Here is a 22,303-nt window from a genome sequence, read left to right as displayed (position 1 = left end):
TACCTCCTTCCTTTCCCCACAGCACCTGTATATATGTATATATGTTTGTACATATTTATTACTCCATTTATTTATTTATTTGACTTACACATATCTATTCTATTTTATTTTGTTAATATGTTTGGTTTTGTTCTCTGTCTCCCCCTTCTAGACTGTGAGCCGACTGTTGGGTAGGGACTGTCTCTATATGTTGCCAACTTGTACTTCCCAAGTGCTTAGTACAGTGCTCTGCACAGAGTAAGCACTCAATAAATATGATTAATTGATTGATTGATTGATTGATCCAAGCTGCTACCAAGATAATACAGTCGCTTATCCTATTCTGCCTGGATGACTGCATCAACCTCCTTGCCAATCTCCCAGCTTCCTGTCTCTCCTGACTCCAGTCCATACTTCACCCTGCTGCCCAGATCATTTTTCTACAAAAATGTTCAGGACATGTCACCCCCCCTCCTCAAAAACCTCCAGTGGTTGCCCATCTACCTCCGTATCAAACAAAAGGTCCTCAGCTTTAAAGCACTCCATCACTTTGCCCCCTCCTTCCTCACGTTGCTTCTCTCTTTCTACAACCCAACCCATATACTTCACTCCTCTAGTACTAACCTTCTCGCTGTGCCTTGATCTCTCCTGTCTTACCACTGACCCCTAGCCCACATCCTGCCTCTGGCCTGGAACGCCCTCCCTTCTCAAATCCGACAAGCAACTGCTCTCCACCACTTCATAGCCTTATTGAAGGCACATCTCCTCCAAGAGGCCTTCCCAGAATAAATCCCACTTTTCCTCATCTCCCACTCCCTTCTGCATCACCCTGACTCATCCCCTTTACTCTTCCCCCCTCCCAGCTCCCAGCACTTATGTGCATATCTGTAATTTAATTTATTTGTATTGATGTCTGGCTCCCCCACTCTAGCCTGTAAGCTTGTTGTGGCCAGCAAATGTAACTGCTTATTGTTGTATTGTACTTTCCCAGGTGCCTAGTACAGTGCTCTGCATACAGTAATCGCTCAATAAATATGATTGAATGAATGAATTAGCTGGGTTCAAATCCCACTCCAACTTTTGTCTGTTGTGTGACCTTGGGAAAGTCATTTCACTTCTCTTTGCCTCAGTTACTTCATCTGGAAAATGGGGATTAAAACTGTAAACCCTATGTGGGGCACTGGACTGTGTCCAGCGCAATTACCTTATATCTACTCCAGTACTTAGTACAGTTCCTGTCTCATAGTAAGCGCTTAACAAATACTGCAACTATTATTATTATTACCAATCTCACTTCTTCTTGATGCAGCTGGGACTGTGAGTCTTGTGTTAGGCTTTTCAGTCACGCAAGCATGTCTGTGTGCGAGCACACATACATGTATATATAATGTATATGTGTGTGTGTGTGTGTGTGTATGTATATATACATATGTATATCCAACAGTGAAACAATGAATTTCAGTATTACAATCATCTTCTTGGAGGGTGAAAAACATTTATATCTATATCCATCTATATATATTGCAGTTTTACTCTCTTAAGCTCTTAGTGCAATCCTTCGCACTCTGAAAGTGCTCAATAAATACCAAGCTCTCACATTTCTCACTGCTCAAGCAACAATCAATCAGTGATATTTATTGAGCACTTACTATGTGCACAGCACTCTACGGAACGGTTGGGGGAGTACAATACAATGGAATTAGGAGGCAGATTCCCTGCCCATAATGAACTTACAGGCTAGAGGGGGACAGGGAATGGATATGGAGGAGAGGTCAGTCAGAGAAGACTTCCTGGAGAAGGTGTGATTTGAAGATGGTGAGAATGGGGGCACCGGGCCTGGACGGGCAAACCAGGGGGTCCCATGGGCCACTGGGGGGATGATGCCAATGCCCCTGCTGCCACAGCCATCTGGTTGTGGGGCAGCCAGGGAGGTTGGGAGCTCAGGGGCTTCAAGGGCTGGATGGCCCAGGCCTTCAGGCAGCAGGGAAAGCTGTTGGGGCACTTCCTGGTGACCTTCTCTGCCAGGTGGCATAGCTTCTGGCAGAGGGCATTGCTGTAACCACCAATGATGTTGCTGAATAATAATAATAATAATAACATTTATTAAGTGCTTACTATGTGCCAAGCACTGTTCTAAGCGCTGGAGAGGTTACAAGGTGATCAGTTTGTCCCACGGGGGGCTCACAGTCATAATCCCCATTTTTACAGATGAAGTAACTGAGGCCCAGAGAAGTTAAGTGACTTGCCCAAAGTCACACAGCTCACAATTGGCAGAGCTGGGATTTGAACCCATGACCCCTGACTCCAAAGCCCGTGCTCTTTACACTGAGCCATGCTGCTTCTTCACAGCGAGCTGGCCACTGGGCTGGGCAGGAGGGAGAACGCAGTGCAAACACAGAGAAACTCCCGTGTGGTGGGGCGAGGGGCAACGGTCTTTAATTACAAACTGTCGGGCTCTCCAGTGTGCTGGAATTTATAAAGGATCTATCCTGTGTTTTGTGTTGATCTAAATGTCTAAGTTTTACTTTAAATTAATTCAGTTTTGAGAAGCCTTCACTTTTCTTTCCTTTCAAAGCAGAAAAGTCCCAGTAAACCAAAGCATAGAGAGATTCAAAAGGTTTGTTTCAGGGATTACTGGCCTGCTGTGTGACCCTGGATAAGTCACTTCACTTCTCTGTGCCTCAGTTCCCTCATCTGGAAAATGGGGATAATAAATCTGCTCTCCTCCACTGTTAGAGTGTGAGCCTTGGCTGGGATAGAGACTGTCTTCAATCGCAACTACCCTGAAGTTTAACACTTAGTAAGCATTTAGTAGGTACCTGATTTTTTAATTGGAAAGGAAACTTGGGCGGAACCTATATTTTTCAACAAAATATTTCCATCTCATGGGTGGAAAGAGCACAGGCCTGGGAGTTGGAGGACCTGAGTTCTAATTCTGGCTGTGCCATTCATCTGCTGAGTGACCTTGGGCAAGGCCCTTCACTTCGTCGTGCCTTGGTTACATCATCTGAAAAATGGGGATTGAGATTGTGAGTCCCATGTGGGACATGGACTGTACCCAACCCAATTTGCTTGTATCTACCCCAGCACTTAGTACTGTGTCTGGCACATAGTAAATGCTTAACAATTACCATTATTATTATTATTATTATTATTGAATATGTAGGGCCCCTTGCTCCAGGTGTAAGTGGACATCCTTTTTGAGGATGATCTGCTAGACTGTAAATTCATTGTGAACAGGCATTCTGACTATTGTATTGCCCTCTCCCAAATGGTCTGCACACAATAAGAGCTCAATAAATACTATTTGATGGATTGATTAATTAAAAGAATGCTTCTACTAAATGAGAAGTCCATGAGAACTTGACCTGAGATATTAAATATGTTTCTTGTCCACAGCATATTTGGAAGTATTTTAATTCTGTGTCTGAAAAACCGGTAACACGTTCGGATTTCATGGCAGTTATTAGCAACATTGAATACATCCTCATCAAGGCATCCTATGGACAAGGCTTACAGCAAAGCAGGTGGTAACTTCTTTTCCTTCAAAGGTCTCTTCTTTAATTGTGGGCAGTCAAGGAAAGGGATTTTCTCTGGTGATATTTAACACTTTCCTTTAAAGGCACTAGGAGGGTTTTAAGGATGTTATCCCTTTGTTTCCAGCAAGATCTCAGGGGTTATTAGTACCATTTTCAATTCCCATCCTGGCAGGAAACCTCAGTCTAGCCCAGTGCTGGGAATTCTAACTTATACCTGTGGACCACCAGACAATTACCACACAGTCTGTTCTTGAAATAGTCAATTAGTCTCCTGTGGTCTAGTGTTCTGTCCTTTTCAAAGAGTGCAGTCTCAGATCAGTCAAGAAAGAGAGAACATGTCTCTGTTGTTAGCTTTGGTGCAGCAGGTTTTTATAAACACCCCCTATCTGTAACTTATTTTACTGTTTGTCTCCACACACAGTAGACCGTACACTTTTTGAGGGCAGGAATCATGTCTACCAACTCTGTTGTACTGCATGCTCCCAAGTGTTCAGTACAGTGCTCTGTACACAGTAAGCACTCCCATAAATACTCTTGACGGATTGATTTATACTTTGCTAACAATCAAATTTATTGGGTGCTCACTGTGTGCAGAGCACTGTACTAAGCACTTGGGAGAGTACAATATAACAATATAGCAGACACATTCCCTGTCCACAACAAGTTTACAGTCAGTTACCCCTTAAATTGGTTTCCCATGTGAGGTTACTATTCTAGATTCTTCACACAAAGACCATTGATCAATTGACTGATTTTTGCTCTGAAGCAATAGTCCTTTGCATATTTCATTTTAAAATCTGGGAGCCAGGAAGTCTGACAGATTAATGGAAAAAAAATGTATGGAGGAAATATATTTGCCTGAGATGTACTTATTAACATTTTTTACCAAGCCTCTGCTTTGAAGATGTTATGCTTTGCTCCCTCAATCCTTTCTGTAATAATTTTTCTCTCAGAATCTCTAATATCTCAATGACAATTGGAGTCAAGGCGGAAGAGAGTCATTCAGAGAGAGAAACAGCCCACCTCATAGAGAGCTGTCGCTGCCCAGCAGGCTTTGCGGGCCTCTCATGCCAGGTACGACTTGTCCGAGACAGTGCGCTGGGTACGATGGGATCATCCTTGCTGTCTGTAGAGCACTGCATGTTGACTGCCACTGCTGCTCATGTTGGGCCAAACGATGGGTGTGAACTGGCTTCTTTTTTCCCTTAGGACTGTGCCCCAGGCTACCACAGAGCCAAACTCCCAGAAATCAGTGGAATTGGACCCCGTCCGCAAATTGCACCCTGTGTCCCTTGCCATTGCAACAACCACACCGAGACCTGTGATCCTGAAACTGGAAAGTGCCTGGTATGTTTTGCCTTCACTCTGCTAACTGGTCTTACTGTTTCTAATGCTTAATACTAACTCCTGAAGCAAACTAATTCAGCATAAATCATCAGCTTTCTTTATCCTCTCCTGGGCCTTACTTGACCAACCTTTAAATGTGAATGGTGCATTTTCTTTCTTTTTTTTTTTAACAACCAGTAATCAATCAATCAATCAATCAATCATATTTATTGACCGCTTACTATGTGCAGAGCACTGTACTAAGCACTTGGGAAGTACAAATTGGCAACATATAGAGACAGTCGCTGCCCAACATTGGGCTCACAGTCTAAAAGGGGGAGACAGAGAAAAAAAAAACCAAACATACTAACAAAATAAAATAAATAGAATAGATATGTACAAGTAAAATAAATAAATAAATAGAGTAATAAATATGTACAAACATATATACATATATACAGGTGCTGTGGGGAAGGGAAGGAGGTAAGATGGGGGGGACGGAGAGGGGGACGAGGGGGAGAGGAAGGAAGGGGCTCAGTCTGGGAAGGCCTCCTGGAGGAGGTGAGCTCTCAGCAGGGCCTTGAAGGGAGGAAGAGAGCTAGCTTGGCGGATGGGTAGAGGGAGGGCATTCCAGGCCTGGGGGATGACGTGGGCCGGGGGTCGATGGCGGGACAGGCGAGAACGAGGTACAGTGAGGAGATTAGCGGCGGAGGAGCGGAGGGTGCGGGGTGGGCTGTAGAAGGAGAGAAGGGAGGTGAGGTAGCAGGGGGCGAGGTGATGGAGAGCCTTGAAGCCCAGGGTGAGGAGTTTCTGCCTGATGCGCAGATTGATTGGTAGCCACTGGAGATTATTGAGGAGGGGAGTAATATGCCCAGAGCGTTTCTGGACAAAGATAATCCGGGCAGCAGCATGAAGTATGGATTGAAGTGGAGAGAGACACGAGGATGGGAGATCAGAGAGAAGGTTGATGCAGTAGTCCAGACGGGATAGGATGAGAGCTTGAACGAGCAGGGTAGTGGTATGGATGGAGAGGAAAGGGCAGATCTAGGCAATGTTGTGGAGCTGAGAACGGCAGGTTTTGGTGAACCAGTAGTTCATTGACTTTCTTGCATCATGTCTGTAAAATGAATGTGCCTTTATTCAACATTTCCTGGGCTTCGTTTGATCTATAGGAAAGGTGGTTCGGTCATCGTTTGTCATTATTAGTGTCCTGTGATTCTCAGGACCTTAGTCTCACCTGTATAATGGTCCTGGCATTCTGAAGTCTCATCTTGTTCTTTGACATAATTAATGGGACAGAGAAGTTATAAAAAGATATACTTTTGAGTGGAAAGAGCTTGGGCCTGGGAGTCAGAGGACCTGGGTTCTAATCCCAGCTCTGCTAGTTACTTGTTGTGTGATCCTGGACACATCACTTAACTTCTCTGTGCCACAGTTTTCTCATCTGTAAAATGAAGATGTAGTACTCTTCTCCTCCTAGTTAAACTGTGAGCCCCATTTGGAACGGGATTGTATCTGACAAAATTCAAGTGTATCTACCTCAGCATTTAGAACAGTGCTTGACATATAGCAAAGGCTTAGCACATACCAGAATAATCCTTATATACTAATTTTCACTATCCGTCACATCATCTTCAGGTATGAAGGAAAGTTATATATTGACTACCATATTTGCTGGAATAATTTGCCTTCACTGCATAATTTCCCCGCCACGGTTTTTAAGAAAGAAATGAAAATGATCATTTGTATCCCATTATCATCACTAGTGATAGCCTAGGTGTCAGGGAGGAAGAGGAGCTGAAGGATGAAAATAGGATGAAGCAGGTGAGCGTAATTAGTTCATTAATACCGCTACCCACCAGGAGTTGGGGTATCCCAGTAACATAATAGGGGTTTGAGACTTATTCAATCAATAATCAATCAGTGGTATTTATTGAGTGCTTACTGTGTGCAGAGCACTGTACTAAGTATGATTGAATAAATGAATACTTGGGAGAGTACACAACAGAATCCGTGGACATGTTCCATACCCACAATAAGTTTATAGTCTGGAGGGGGAGACAGACTCTAATATAAATAATTTATAACATGTAATTTATAGTTATATACTTAAGTACAGAGGAGCAGTGTTGCCTAGAGGATAGAGCATGGGCCTGGAACTCAGACTTGAGTCTAATCCTGACCTCTCCATTTGTCTGCTGTGTGACCGTAAGCAAATCACTTCACTCTCTGTGCCTTGATTACCCCATCTGTTACATGGGAATTAAGACTGTGAGCCCCAAGTGGGACAGGGACTGTGTCCAACCTGATTTCCTTGTATTCACCTCGGGACTTAGTACAGTGCCTGGCGCATAATAAGCACTTAACAAATTCCACAGTTATCGTTATTATTATTATTATTATTACTGTGTGTTTGAGGGTGGAACAAATACCAAAGTCCAAAGGTCCTAGATCCAAGTTGTCACTGAATGCCTATTGTGTGCAGCACTTGGAAGAGTGCAATAGAAGTGAGAGACACAGTCTCAAGTGCCTTTTATTCTTTTTATTATTATTGTAGTGTTAAGCCCTTATAATGTGTCAAGCACTAAGTGCTGGGGTAAATACAAGTTATTCAGGTAGGACAAATTCCCTGTCCTTCATGGAACTCACCATCTAAGAATGAACGAGAACACTGAATCCCCATTTTATAGATGAGGGAATTGAGACACAGAGAAGTTATATGACTTGCCCAAGGTTACACAGCAGGAAAGTGACAGAGCTGGAATTAGAATGTAGGTCCTATGACTCAGTCAATCAATTATGTTCGGTGTGCAGCGCTCTATACTAAGTGCCTGAGAAGCAGCATGGTGTACTGGATATGGTACGGGCCTGGGAATCAGAAGGTCATGGGTTCTAATCCTGCCTCTGCTGCTTGTCTGTTGTGTGACCTTGGGCAAGTCACCTCACTTCTCTGTGCCTCATTTAGCTCATATGGAAAATGGGGACTGAAACTGTGAACCTCACGGAGGTCAGGGACTCTGCCCTGACCCGATTTGCTTATAATAATAATAATAATAATAATAATAATAATAATAATAATAATAATAATGGTATTTGTTAAGCACTTACTATGTGCAAAGCACTGTTCTAAGCACTGGGGGGTGGATAGAAGGTGATCAGGTTGTCCCATGTGGGGCTCACAGTGAGCCACGCTGTTTCTCATATCTCATATTCTTGAGAAGCAGCGTGGCTTAGTGGCAAGATCCTGGGCTTGGGAGTCAGAGGTCATGGGTGGGTTCTAATTCTGTCTTCGCCACTTGTCAGCTGTGTGACTTTGGGCAAGCCACTTAATTTCTCTGTGCCTCAATGACTTCATCTGTCAAGTGGGGATGAAGACTGTGAGCCCCACTTGGGACAACCTGATTACCTTCTATCTCCCTCAGAGCTTAGAACAGTGTTCTATAATAATAATAACAATAATAATGACGGCATTTATTAAGCACTTACTATGTGCAAAGCACTGTTCTAAGTGCTGGGGAGGTTACAAAGTGATCAGGTTGTCCCACGGGGGGCTCACAGTCTTAATCCCCATTTTACAGATGAGGTAACTGAGGCCCAGAGAAGTTAAGTGACTTGCCCAAAGTCACATGGCTGACAAGAGGCAGAGCCTGGATTTGAACCCATGACCTCTGACTCCAAAGCCTGGGCTCTTTCCACTGAGCCATGCTGCTAAGTGCTTAACAATTACCAACATTATTATTATTATTCACCCCAGTGCTTAGTATAGTGCCTGGCTTATAGTAAATGCTTAACAAATACTATAATAATAATTATTATTATTACAACATAACAGAGTCAGTAGACCCATTCCATGCCTGACTCCCAGGTCTGGCTACTCCTTTTTACCATCCTCTTCCTTCTCCCCTCCCTGGCTTTCCTTATTTTCCTTTGCTCTATTCTGCTCTTCTCCCATTGTTAGTCTTGATTTCTCATGTAAGAATCCCTTTCCCATTTTGTTTCTTAAAATATGATGTCAAAAAAGTGAGTAAATATGGTAATTTCAACACAGGACAAAATTGCTCAATGAACAATTTTGATGATTTCCCCCTTTCCTTAGATCATTTTCTGATCTTAGTGCATTCATTCCATCTGCGGCTGCCTAGAGAAGGACAGATCAGCTTTAAGCCTCTTTCATTTGATGTGACTTCAAAGGTAGATGTTAAGGAACCTGTCCCAAGCCAGATGCATCGTCACCTGGGAGTGACTGAATGTTCTCCGCCACCAGGCTAGGGTCCGCCCTCAGGATCTGGTTTCCCCAAGATGACCCCCAAATTTCCCCCAGATTTTTGAAGGTCAGAATGAAAATGAGAGAATGAAACATTAAATATGTGGAGAATGTTTTATTTTCTGGTATCTCCTCCTCACTCAAATAGTGTTGACCAACGAAAAAATGAGGACATATATCAGGAGGTTGTTCAAAGGTATTTTCATTTGGGAAAATTAAAATGGATTTTCCGTTATTTTTCCTTTAAACTGATATTTCTTTCAATCTTAGAACTGCAGGGATAATACAACGGGTGATCACTGTAGTGTGTGCTCTCCAGGATTTTATGGAAAGGTCACTGGTTCTATCAATGACTGCTCTCTCTGTGCCTGTCCCGGGGCCCAGTCTTCCAGGTAAACTCAGGAATGCATTTCCTTTCAGGTTATTTCCTCTCTGACTCACTTCTTAATGACTAGGAGAGTATCTTCCATTTTTAGAAGTGACATATATTTTGTCACCCTGGCATATGTTTGAGGATGAATCATTACTGTAAGAATCGTGGTGTTTGGTTATAGGTTTTGGAGCAGTGGGAAAGATAATGTTTTTCAGCTCTAGGACTCACCATTCACCCCCCACCAGATGACCCTACTCTAACGGTATTTAACATTCGATTGATCCCTGCCTTCTCCCTGATTCTGTCTCCTGAAAATGGAAATGTCAGTCCATGTGGAAGCACTGTGGGCTAGGGGATAGAGCCCGAGCTTGGGAGTTAGAAGGACCTGGATTTGAATCCCAGATCCATCACTTGTCTGCTGTGAGACCTTGGGTAAGTCATTTCAGTTCTCTCTGCCTCAGTTCCCTCTTCTGAAAAATCGAGATTAAGACTGTGAGCCCGATATGGGACGGAGACTGTGTCCAACTCAATTTACTTGTAACCACCCCAGCGCTTCGTACTATGCCTGGCACATAGTGACTGCTTAACAAATGCCACAATTATCATTATTATTATTATATATATGGAAAGGATTCCCTCCTCCCGCTATCAAAACTTCTGCCCTCTTTATTTTAGTTTCACCTCAAAGTTTTGCTTATTCTGCAGAGCTTTTCTTGATTGCTGCTTAATAATCATCCATGTAGGAGCAGAAACCAAGGCCATGTAAATCAGAGAAGACTGTCATTTTAGGTTCATCTGGGTGGGGTGGCAGGAAGAGTGATCATAACAAAAACGGTGGTATTTGTTAAGCATTTATCATGCGCTCGGATAGATACAAAATAATCCCATCGGACAGTACCCGTCTCATCTGGGGCTCACGACTTATGGGAAGGAGAGCAGGCATTTTATCCCCTTTGCAGATGAGAAAGTGAGACACAGAGAAGTTAAGTGACTTGCCCAGGGTCATGCAAAGGTTTGTTCTTCCCCCTCATCAACCTCCATCTATGTCTGTGCTATTTGGGGCAAGGAAACTGCCATTTTCTGGAAGGAGTCCTGTTGGTGGTACAGTAGACACCTGAAGGTAGCTCAATGCAGCCCCAGCAGCTGAGAAGCCTTGAGAGACCCTCTCCCAAACTCCCACGCCCAATAGGGTCCCCTAAGCCAGGAACCAGGGAGTCTGGCTCCCTTCTGGGACCTCAGCATAAGGCTCACCCATCTGAGCTGATCCAAACCATTGCTGCTTAGGGCAACCAGGATGCCTGTTTCTTTGTATTATGGTATTTGTCAACGACTTACTTTGTGTCAAGAACTGGGGTAATGATAATAATAATTGTGGTATTTGTTAAGCACTTAGTATGTGTGAAGCACTGTTGTAAGAGATGGGGCAGATACAAAGTAATTAGGTTGGACAGAGTCCCTGTCCCACATGGGGCTCACAGTCTTAATTTCCATTTTTTCAGAATGAGGTAATTGAAACACAAAGAAGTTAAGTGACTTGCTCAGGGTCACAGTAGACATATGGCAGAGCCAGGATTAGAACCCACATCCTCTGATTTCCAGGCCCGTGCTCTTCCCACTAGGTTCTTCCCTGTCCCACATGGGGCTCAGAGCCTAAGAAAGAGGGAGAAGAGGAGAATTATTATTATTATAATTATTGTATTTGTTAAGCACTTACTATGTGCCAGGTAGTGTACTAAGTGCTGGGGTGGATACAAGCGAATAAGGTTGGACACAGTCCCTGTCCAACCGGGGCTCCTAGTCTCAATACCCATTTTACAGATGAGGTAACTGAGGCCCAGAGAAGTGAAGTGATTTTACCCAGGGTCACACAGCTGATAACTGGCTGTGATTAGAACCCATGACCTTTTGACTTCCAGGCCTGTGCTCTATCCACTAGGCCTGAGACACAGAGAAGTTGCGACTTGCCCAAGGTCACACAGCAAGCAACTGGCTCTTTCCACTAGGCCATGCTCCTATCCTATTTAATGCCACTCTTAGCCCTGGGCCCCAAGGATGGCAATGCAAAGGGCACATAGGGGAGTAATAATAATAATTATGGTATTTGTTAAGGGCTTACTATGTGCCAAGTACTATTCTAAACTCTGGAGTAGTTACAAGTTAACCGGGTTGTCCTATGTGGGGCTCACAGTCTTAATCCCCATTTTACAGGTGAGGTAACTGAGCACAGAGTAGTTAAGTACAGTGCACGCAAGCCTGTGTAGGAGAATTAATGATTGAACGAGGTAGCAACTATCTGAGAGTCATAATTCCGAACATTGCCTTGAATAACGTTGAATAATCTGTGTCATTCTTCTTCCTCTAGTTTTAGTCCGACCTGCGTGCTGGAAGGAGAGCAGGATTTCCGCTGTGATGCCTGTTTCCCAGGATATGAAGGACAATATTGTGAGCGGTGTGTTTCCCTTCTGATGGCACATCATTATCACCCTGCAGTTTGCATATCAATCAATCAACATATTTACTGAGCACTTACTGCATGCAGAACACTGTATTAACTGCTTAGGAGACTACAATATAACCGAGTTGACAGATATATTCCCTGCCCACGGGCTTAGATTTTAGAGGGGGAGACAGACATTAATATGAATAAATAAATTATGGATAAATAAATTATAGTGTTCTGGGGCTGAGGGAGTGGTGAATAAAGGGTGCAAATCCAAGTACAAAGGCAATACAGAAGGGAGTGGAAGAAGAGGAAATGAGGGTCTAATCGGGGCTCTTATCCAGTATTGGCTAATAATCTAATAGGGCTAAGATCCCTCTATTCCTTCAGTCATATTTATTGAGTGCTTACTGTGTGCAAAGCACTGTACTAAGTGCTTGGAAAGTACAATACAGCAATAAAGAGAGACAATCCTTGTACACAACGGGCTCACAGTCTAGAGGAAGGGAGGCATTCATTCAATCATATTCAGCACTTACTGTGTGCAGAGCACTGTACTAAGTGCTTGGGAAAATACAATACAACAGACATCAATATAAGTAAACAGACTGAGACCTCATTGTGGGCATGGAATGTGTCCTTTTGTTGTTATATTCTCTCCTACACAGTAAGCACTCAAAAAATATGATCGACCCAATGAATGAATCAGTTGGTTATGGTTTTCCTTTCTGAAGTGACATGCATTCTGCTTGTGCATGTTAAATTATCCATCTGTGGTTGTTTAAAAGCAAATTCCCTAATATTTTAGATGAAACAAAAACCTCTTTTTTAAATCAACCTGTCTCCCCTCACTGGGAAATAATGATAATAATAAAATAATAATAATAGTATGATTATATCAGGTTGGACACAGTCCCTGTCCCACATGGGTGTCATGGTCTAAGGGGAAGGGAGAACTGGTATTAAGGTCCCTTTTAACAGATGAGGAAACAAGGCATAGACAAGTTAAATGACTTGCACAAAGTCACACAACAGGAAAATGGTGGAGCTGGGATTAGAACCCAGTCCTTTCCACTAGGCCATGCTACTTCTCAGATACTACACCGGTAGTGATCTATAAAAAGCCATGCTTGATCCTATTGCTTATCCAGTGTACATATTGTTACATGGTCTGGGCCAGTGGCCAATAGATTTATGCTTAATGCATATTCAGCATCTCTTTCTTCTCTCTAGGTGTGCTTTAGGCTATTATGGTAATCCTCAAGAGCCTGGTGGCAGTTGCCATCAGTGTGAATGCAGTCTTAGTGGCTCTGTGGAGAGAAACTGTAACCGCACATCTGGACAGTGTTTCTGTAAGCCAGGGGTCACCGGGCTCCTCTGTGATCATTGTCAAGTCAGACATATCCTTGTGGAAAACGAATGCATCTGTAAGTGTTTTCTTCTCTTTTTACAAGAAGTTCTTCCTATTCTCCTGAGTCTAGTGTTCTCTAGTGATATCTTGGAAGGTGTGTCGAGTTAGGAATAGTAGTAGTAGGCTTTGCTGACCATACATTGCTTGCATTGCCTTGTACTAAGTACTTTGAACATACAGATGATACGGAGATATGATTTTAATAGGGTTTTGGGGAGGGAGATAGTCTCCCTGATATGAAGGAGGAAGTAGTTCCAGGGAGACAGGAGAATGTGAGCAAGGGATCAAAGGTCAAAGAGATGAGATCTAGATAAAATAAGTAGGTTGGCACTAGAAGAGTCAAGTACACACAGGATTAAAACCCAGGTTTTCTTAATCCTAGACTTCCATTCTCTCCTGTAAACCATGCTGTCTCCTCATTAAAATGACTCAATGAAATATTTTACTCAGGATCAGACTTTACACTACAAATGTATCTTGGAAAGCTGCCTTTTGCTATTTGCACTAACTAGATCAATAAAACTTATTTTTTGAGAGCTTACTGTGTGTAGGCACTGTACTAAGTTATTGCAAAAGTACAGTAAAACAGAGTTGGGAGACACATTTCCTGCCCACAATGAGCTTATGGCCTAGAGGACAAGCAGTGGCTTGTTTTGTTTTCATCATTATCATCATCATCAGTATTGACTAAGCATCTATTGTATGCAGAGCCCCGTAAGAGTTGCATGGAATGATAGGAAAAAGTAAAATTCCGGGTCTCTGCTCTCCAGGAATTCATAGTTTATGCTATTGCATGGATCCTATATTATTTATTTATATATTTATTATGGTATTTGTTCAGCACTTACTATGTGTCAATCACTATTCTAAGCTCTGGAGTAGAAAAAAATTAATTAGATTGGACGAAGTCTGTGTCCCACATGGTGCTCACAGCCTAAGTAGGGGGCACTGGGGAAGGAGATGGTCCTCTTTCTGGTCCTCTTTTTATCTGCTCTTCTTTCCCTTCCCCTTCCTTCTCTTCTTCCTCCTTTCTCTCCTCACATTCCTTCCACCTCTTCCTCTCCTGTCCCCTCAAGGCTCCACCACGGTGCTCCACCCCCACGTTGGTCCAAATGAAAAATTGGCATTTATGGAGTTTTAATTATGATTAATAATAATTATGGTATTTGTTAAGTGCTTACCATGTGCCAAGCACTGTCTAAGCACTGGGGTAGATGATATAAGCTAATCAGTTGTCCCACGTGGGACTCACGGTCTCAACCCCCATTTTACAGATGCAGTAACTGAGGCACTGAGAAGTTAAGTGGTTTGCCCAAGGTCACACAGCAGACAGGTGGCAGAGCTGGGATTAGAACCCATGTCCAGGAGGCCTCCAGGAGGCCTTCCCAGAATGAGCCCCCTCTTTCCTCTCCCCCTCCCCATCGCCCCCGCCTTACCTCCTTCCCCTCCCCACAGCACCTGTATATATGTTTGTACAGATTTATTACTCTATTCATTTTCCTTGTACATATTTACTATTCTATTTATTTTGTATCTTGTTAATGATGTGCATCTAGCTTTACTTCTATTTATTCTGATGACTTGACACCTGTCCACATGTTTTGTTTTGTTTTGTTGTCTGTCTCCCCCTTCTAGACTGTGAGCCCATTGTTGGGTAGGGACCGTCTCTATATGTTGCCAACTTGTACTTCCCCAGCGCTTAGTACAGTGCTCTGCACACAGTAAGCGCTCAATAAATACGATCGAATGAATGAATGTCCTGTGACTCCCAAGCGCTTGCTCTTTCCACTAAGCCATACTGCTTCGTTTTGTGATGAAATGGTTCTTATGCATAAATTGTTGTAAAGCATTTTCCCTAACTACTCATTTTAAACTCTTCTTTGTCTCCTTTCTTCCCGCTCTTCTTCCTTCTCCCCACCAAAAAATAAATTATTGGACTAACTTTACCATCTTGTATCTTTAGCTTGTGATGATGACTGTGTCGGTGTCTTGCTAAATGATCTGGATAAACTGAGTGATGTTACTGCTTCGTTGAACCTCACAGAAGTCGCCCCTGCTCTGTATGGGATTTTATCTGATTTGGAGAATGTCACGAAACATCTCAAGGTAAATAATGCAAACATAAATATTGCTAATCCCAGTTGAACAGGGGAGGTAAAATGTTGGCACCATCTTTATTTCCCTTTGGATTTCAGTGTTCATAACAAAGAACTCAGATCGGCAAAAACATGCGTCATCAAATATGTTTCACTAAATGCCTTCCTGCTCAAATGTGATCAAATTGACATCAGCTGTGCATTATTTTACAGACCTGTGTTTTGCAGTGTTAGTTGTCACATAATTAAAATACTTAAAATGAGGACCAACCTTAACTTCCCTTCCTGTTCTTCAATAAATGGACCGTTTGTACCTGGATTTGTCTTTTTTTCTGTCCTTAAAATAGAAATTCCTTATTCAAGCTGAATTTTCTATTTTTGGGTATCAGTTAATCAAGTCTTTTATTTTTTCCATGATATTTTGGTGCTGTGTGCTGTCCACTTTTCCAGAGTCAACTCTTTTTGATATTCATGGAAGTGGATCAAGAAAAAAAATAATTTTACAAATAAACTCAAATTCTCAGTTTAGATATGGCTTTATCCTCCCCTGTCAATCTCTTTGCCACCCTTCTTATGGTGCTTTGTTTTTCCAGTATCCCACCTCAAACCCCTCGCTCAACCCTTCTTCCTGCCCGGTACGTCCTTCATCTTTAAGTGCGCTAGACCACAGCTCTCTCTTCATCATCAAGGTCCCTCTAAATTTCCATTTCCTCCAGCAGGCATACCTCAATTCCTCTTCTCCCCAGATTACATCCCTTGACCTAGTAGATAGAGCACCGATCTGGGAGTCAGAAAGATCTGCGTTCTGATTCCGACTCTGCCACTTGTCTGCAAGTTACTTCGCTTCTCTGAGTCTCAGTAACTTCATCTGTAAAATGAAAACTAAAACTGTGAGCCCCTTCTGGGACATGGACTGAGTTCAATCTGACTAGTAGATACCCTAGTCCTTAGTACAATGTCTGGTACATAGTAAGGGCTTAACAAATACCATAAAAATAAAATAAATAAAAGCTACCAGACCAGGAATACCGTTCTACTATTTAGGCACTTTTTAATCACCTTTCCATTCTTATTGGTAAATTATTATAAGTCTTACCCATTAGATTATAAAGGCCATTAGGGTAGGGTACATGTTACTTCTTAATTTTGTACTTCCCAAGTATCTTGTGCAGTGCACTGCATCAGGTGGGTTCTCAGTAGATACAAATACTCTTTCTATTACTATTTAGTATACATATATATGTACTGTATGCATACACATATATTTTAGAGTAGTAATTTGCAGTATTGCGTATGTATGTTGCTACTGTGTCTATCAATCAGTGATATTTATTGAACACAATCTGTGCAGAGCACTGTACTGAATGTTTAAGAAGAGTATGATACAGCAGAATTAGTGGACACATTCTCTTCCTACAACATGTTTACAGTTTTGAGGTCTATTGTACTCCCCAAAGTACATATTACAGTGCTCTGCACAGAGATGGCATTCCGTAAATACAGTTGGTGAGTTTATTGATTGTCGGATTTATTGCAGAATAGCAATCGCCTTTGATTAGAACAGTCGGTACACATTCCTTGCACAACAGGAGCTTACAGTCTAGAGAGAAAGACAGACATTAAAATAAATTACAGGTGTGTCCCTAAGTGCTGTGATGAATGACAAATGAGTGAAATGAATATCAAGTGCTTAAAAGGTTCAGATCCAAGTGCATGGATCTGTCCTAGTCCTGGTAATATGTCCTTAGGACAAAGTGAAATCAGACAAAATTCCCTATTTAGTTGGGTAAATTATTCTTTGGCCCTGCCAAAGGGAGATTTAGAAGTGCCTGTTACATTGTGTTATCTGCGAAGCGTATAAATGATAAGGTAGATATTTCCCAAAATAGAACTCGAGGAAGTTTTTTCCTCTCAAAGTACATTAAGGACCAAGTGGGAGCCTCCCAGTAGCCTAAAAATCCTTAAACTGAGTAAAACTGAGACACAATCTTCTTTCATATTGTCAGTACCCTCTAAATGCTCATTAAAATTGAAGGTAATTTAAAGCCTAATATCATTTCATATAACTATCAACCAATCTGGATTATGTGGAAGCAATTCATTTCTTTTTGTTTTTGACATCTGACCCTATGCATTTTAAATGGGAGCCAAACCTGTTCACTTCATTCAATCAATTAATCAATCATATTTATTAAGGGCTCACTGTTTGCAGAGCACTGTACTAAGTGCTTGGGAGGCAGAAGGATGTGTGTTCTCATACCAGTTCAGCAACCTGTCTGTTGTGTGACCTGGGGCAAATCACTTCACTTTTCTGTGCCTTGGTTATCTCAGTTGTAAAATGGGAATTAAGACTGTGAGTCCCATGTAGGACAGCGACTGTGTCCAACCTGATTAGCTTGTATCTACACCAGTGCTTAGTAAAGTGCCTGGTACATAAAAAGCACTTAACAAATGCCAAAAAAATTCCCCACAAAATATTAATGAAGAAGTAAGGAATAGTATAATGCAATTGAGGAAACAAATCACTGATATGTCATACCTCTCCACCTGCCTAATTTGAATATCTATTCGAACCAATCTTTTATCCATTATAGCAGAGGAAGCAATGTATAAAATGAAGAGCAAAGCAAGAAAGATTCAACCGGACATGTCTTTAACTTTATAAGTATCTTAATATAGGGATCCTAACTTCCATTTGGCTTGTTTCTTTCAGGACTCTCTAGCCTGTGACCATGTACCTCTCTCACTGGAGACAGCAAAAAGGCAGCTTGAAAATATTTCAGAAAGTACAGATCACGTGCAAAGAGAAGTAAGCTATATACATTTTTATTCCTTTTTTATGGCAAAACTGTATTAGGAATCACTTTAGGGATATTAACAAAAGTATTATATAAAGAAGAACTATTTCTCTTTAGCATGGGCCATTTTCTCACCTAAACTTTCTCTAAAAATACATTTGAAAATTCAAATGATTGATACAGTACAGATATAGAGTAATTATAATTGTGTCCCACAAATATTCTCTATGGGGTTAGGTAATAGCTCATAATTACGAGAAGCAGCATGGCTTAGTGGATAGAGCATGGGCCTGGGAGTCAGAAAGACATGGGTTCTAATCCTGACTCCATCACATGTCTGCTGTGTGACCTTTGGCAAGCCACTTAACTTCTCTGTACTTCAGTTACTTCATCTGTAAAATGGGGATAAGAGTTTGTGAGCCCCATGTGGGACAGGGACTGCGTCCAACCTGATTCATTTGTATCTACCCCATTGCTTAGAATAGAGTGTGGCACAAAGTAAGCGCTCGACAAGTACCATTATTATTATTATCATTACAATTCAGTCCCAAACTCTCTGATCATTTCAGTGCTTCAAAAGTAGAGTTAATTCATATTTTAAAAGTAAATAAATCACCAATGAAATTGCATATTTTTATCAAGATTGCTGTGAGCCCCCTGTTGGATAGGGACTATCTCTATATGTTGCCAACTTGTACTTCCCAAGCACTTAGTACAGTGCTCTGCACACAGTAAGCGCTCAATAAATACGATTGAATGAATGAATGCTTTCCTGAAATCCTTCCTCCAGACTCCCATCTGTGTAATGGTCTGGTGTGGGAAATACTATTTTAAAATTTGGCTTGTTAAGCAATCCAACAGTCATATTTATTGAGTGCTTACTATGTGCAGGGCACTGTAGTAAGTGCTTGGGACAGTATGAGAAGCAGCGTGGCTCAGTGGAAAGAGCCCGGGTTTGGGAGTCAGAGGTCATGGGTTCTAATCCCAGCTCTGCCACTTGTCAGCTGTGTGACTTTGGGCACGTCACTTAACTTCTCAGGGCCTCAGTTACCTCATCTATAAAATGGGGATTAAGACTGTGACCACAATATGGGACAACCTGATTACCTTGTATAACCCCCAGGGATTAGAACATTGCTTGGCACATAGTAAGCGCTTAACAGTAAAGGAAAGGGCAGATTTTAGTGAAGTTGTGGAGGTTGAACTGACAGGATTTAGTGATAGACTGAATATGTAGGTTGAATGAGAGAAGAAGAGTCAGGAATAATACCAAGATTATGGGCATGTGGGACAGGAAGGATGGTGGTGCTGTCTACAGTGATGGGAAAGTCAGGGGGAGGACAGGGTTTGGGTGGGAAGATAAGGAGCTCTATTTTGGACAAGCTAAGTTTGAGGTGATGGCAGGACATCCAAGTAGGGATGTCTTGAAGGCAGGAGGAAATGTGATGAGAGAGAGGAGAGAGAGGAGACAGAAAGAGATAGATCAGGGCTAGAGAAGTAGATTTGGGAATCCTCACATAGAGGTGGTAATTGAAGCCATGTAAGCGAATGAGTACTCCAAGGGAGTGGGTATAGATGGAGAATAGAAGCAGACTCAGAACTGAACGTTGAGGGACACTCCGAGTTAAGGGTTGGGAGGCAGAGGAAGAGCCCATGAAAGAGACTGAGAACGAGCGGCCAGAGAGGTAGTTGGAGAACCAAGATAGGACAGTGTCAGTGAAGCCGAGGTTGGTTAAGGTTTTCAGGATAAAGGAGTTGGTTGTTAGTGTTGAAGGTAACTGTGAGGTAGAGGGGGATTAGGATGGAGTAGAGGCTGTTGGATTCCAAAAGAAGGAGCTCATTGTTGACCTTTGAGGGGGTGGTTTCTGTGGAATGGAGGGACAGAAGCCAGATTGGATGGGGTCAAGGTTTGAATTGGAGAAGAGGAACTTGAGATAGTGGGTGTAGACAACTCACTTAAGGAGTATGGGGAGGAATTGTAGGAGGGAGGTGGAACTATAGCTGGTGGGAGTTTGTGGAGTCAAGTTTGGGGTTTTTTAAGAATAGGGGAGACTTGGGCAGGTTTAAAAGCATGGGGAAGAAGGCATTGGAGAACAAACAATTGAAGATGGCTTATAGATGACAAATATGGCAGTAAGGAAGTACTCTGTTCAAAACTGGACAGATCTGACTCCATTGGCCCTTTAAAGGTTTAATTTGCCTCAGAAATCCTAAAGATCTTCCCTTGATTTGTTTTACTTTGGATCCTGTGTGTCAGAGGCCTTTCTGATGTCTGTCACAGTGATAGAAACTTAGACATATTAGTCCCATGGTATTTAAAGCAGAGACCTGCAAAGACTCTGTGAGGTCACAATAAGACAGGTTAGTATTGATAAAAATATTATCTCCTATCAGACGCACTGATTGAATTACCTTCACTGAACCTCTTCTGTCTATTTCTGACTGGGAAATAGTAATCCTATGAGTTTAATGAGCATCATGGAAAGAGTCTTATCTCTTGAAAGGGACATTGGTATGGATAATGTAATATTAATATTGTTTTAAAAATAATATGAACTGGTTTATATTTTCTTTCCAGCTCAACAGGATATTGGAAAGTGGTGAACTGTTGAATAGTTCCAGCGAAAGAATGCTGAGCAAGAGTCAAGATTTAATTACATTTGTTGGCAAGCTGCAGATGACCATCAACGGTTAGGCATCTAATATCTCATCTCACCTAATACCTGAGTCCCTCATAAGAGTATAAGCTGGGCAGACTCTGTGTCACTTTGTTATTTTGTACTTTTTCAAGGATCTAGTACAGTAGATGGCACTAAATGCTAGTACTATTCTTTTGCTCTAGCCACATGTTTGGTGAGAGTTCCCCTGGAATGGTACTGTCAGATTAAATTTTCAAACTTCCAGCCAATCCAGAAAGCATTATATATTCACTCCTGAGATGGTTAATGGATAGAGAAAGTTAATACTCTGATATGAAACTAAGCAAACACATTGAAATCAGAACTACAGTCCAGAAAAAAGTGGAATTAAAGATTTTTTCTATGGTATTTGTTAAGCATTTACTGTGTGCCAAGCATTGTTTCAAGCATTGGGCTAGAGAAGCAGCTTGGCTTGAATCAGCTTGGCTTATTGGAAAGAGCATGAGCCTGGGGGTCAGAACGACTTGGGTTCTAGTCCTGACTCCTCCACTTGTCTGCTATGTGACCTTGGGCAAGTCAATTCACTTTTCTGTGCCTCAGTAACTTCACCTGTAAAATGGGGATTAAGACTGTGAGTCCCATATGGGCTTGGGACTGTGTCCAACCTCATTAGCGGGTATCCCCAGCACTTTGTACAGTGCCTGGCAAGTAAGCACCTAACAAATACCATAAAAAAATGAAAAAAAAGCATATGAGATAATCAGGTTGGACACAGTCCCCATCTCATATGGGGCTCACAATCTATGTAGTAGGGAATAGGATTTATTCCTCATTTTGTAGATGATGAAACTGAGGCACAGAGAAGTTAAATTACTTGCCCAAGTTCACACAACAGAAAAGTGTCAGAGCCTGGATGGGAACCCAGATCCTCTGACTCCAGGCCCATGCTTTTTCTACTAGGCCATGCTGCCTCACTTTCCCTCCAGTGCTACATAAGTGCACTTCATTTGCTTCCTAACAATTACTACACATTTCTTCATAGAACTTGCTAAAGTGGCAACCAGTCTAAATGAGACTTTGGCAGCAGATTTTCAGCTGTCCAACTCTACACTTCAGAATATGCAGGAGGACATTGGAGCCATGTTGAAAGAAATGCGGAGAAGACATTTCAGGCAACTACACCAAAATGTTACAACTGAAATCAAGTAAGTTTGTAAATATAATTTTCTCAACTGTCAACTCTCTTCTCAATGGGCATAATCTAAAGGCAGGAGGCAGAAGTGAGAGGATGAGAGGAAGAAAAATGAAGCTGAGAAAGAGAGGCAAGCAGACATATTTGCTGGTGTCAAATTCATTCATTCTATAATGTTTATTGAGTGCTTACTGGGGGCAGAACACGATATTAAGCGCTAGGGAAAGTATGATACAACAATAAACA

The 22,303-nt window shown here is 42.0% G+C and overlaps 1 protein-coding gene across 1 annotated transcript in view; it reads left to right on the top strand.

The window, feature by feature from the left end:
- The window catches only part of LAMA1 (laminin subunit alpha 1), a 233,613-nt gene that overhangs the window by 141,872 nt on the left and 69,438 nt on the right, over positions 1 to 22,303 (top strand). Inside the window, exons 27-36 of the mRNA XM_038747260.1 lie at positions 3,379 to 3,506; positions 4,472 to 4,592; positions 4,728 to 4,865; positions 9,379 to 9,500; positions 11,844 to 11,930; positions 13,155 to 13,348; positions 15,296 to 15,438; positions 18,142 to 18,237; positions 20,805 to 20,916; positions 21,908 to 22,070. Of these exons, the coding sequence (XP_038603188.1) occupies positions 3,379 to 3,506; positions 4,472 to 4,592; positions 4,728 to 4,865; positions 9,379 to 9,500; positions 11,844 to 11,930; positions 13,155 to 13,348; positions 15,296 to 15,438; positions 18,142 to 18,237; positions 20,805 to 20,916; positions 21,908 to 22,070 (1,304 nt within the window). The remainder of the gene's footprint in view (positions 1 to 3,378; positions 3,507 to 4,471; positions 4,593 to 4,727; positions 4,866 to 9,378; positions 9,501 to 11,843; positions 11,931 to 13,154; positions 13,349 to 15,295; positions 15,439 to 18,141; positions 18,238 to 20,804; positions 20,917 to 21,907; positions 22,071 to 22,303) is intronic.

Source organism: Tachyglossus aculeatus, chromosome 5 (assembly GCF_015852505.1).
Source record: "Tachyglossus aculeatus isolate mTacAcu1 chromosome 5, mTacAcu1.pri, whole genome shotgun sequence".
NCBI classification, from domain to species: domain Eukaryota; kingdom Metazoa; phylum Chordata; class Mammalia; order Monotremata; family Tachyglossidae; genus Tachyglossus; species Tachyglossus aculeatus.
This window is presented reverse-complemented; position numbering and strand designations above follow the sequence as displayed.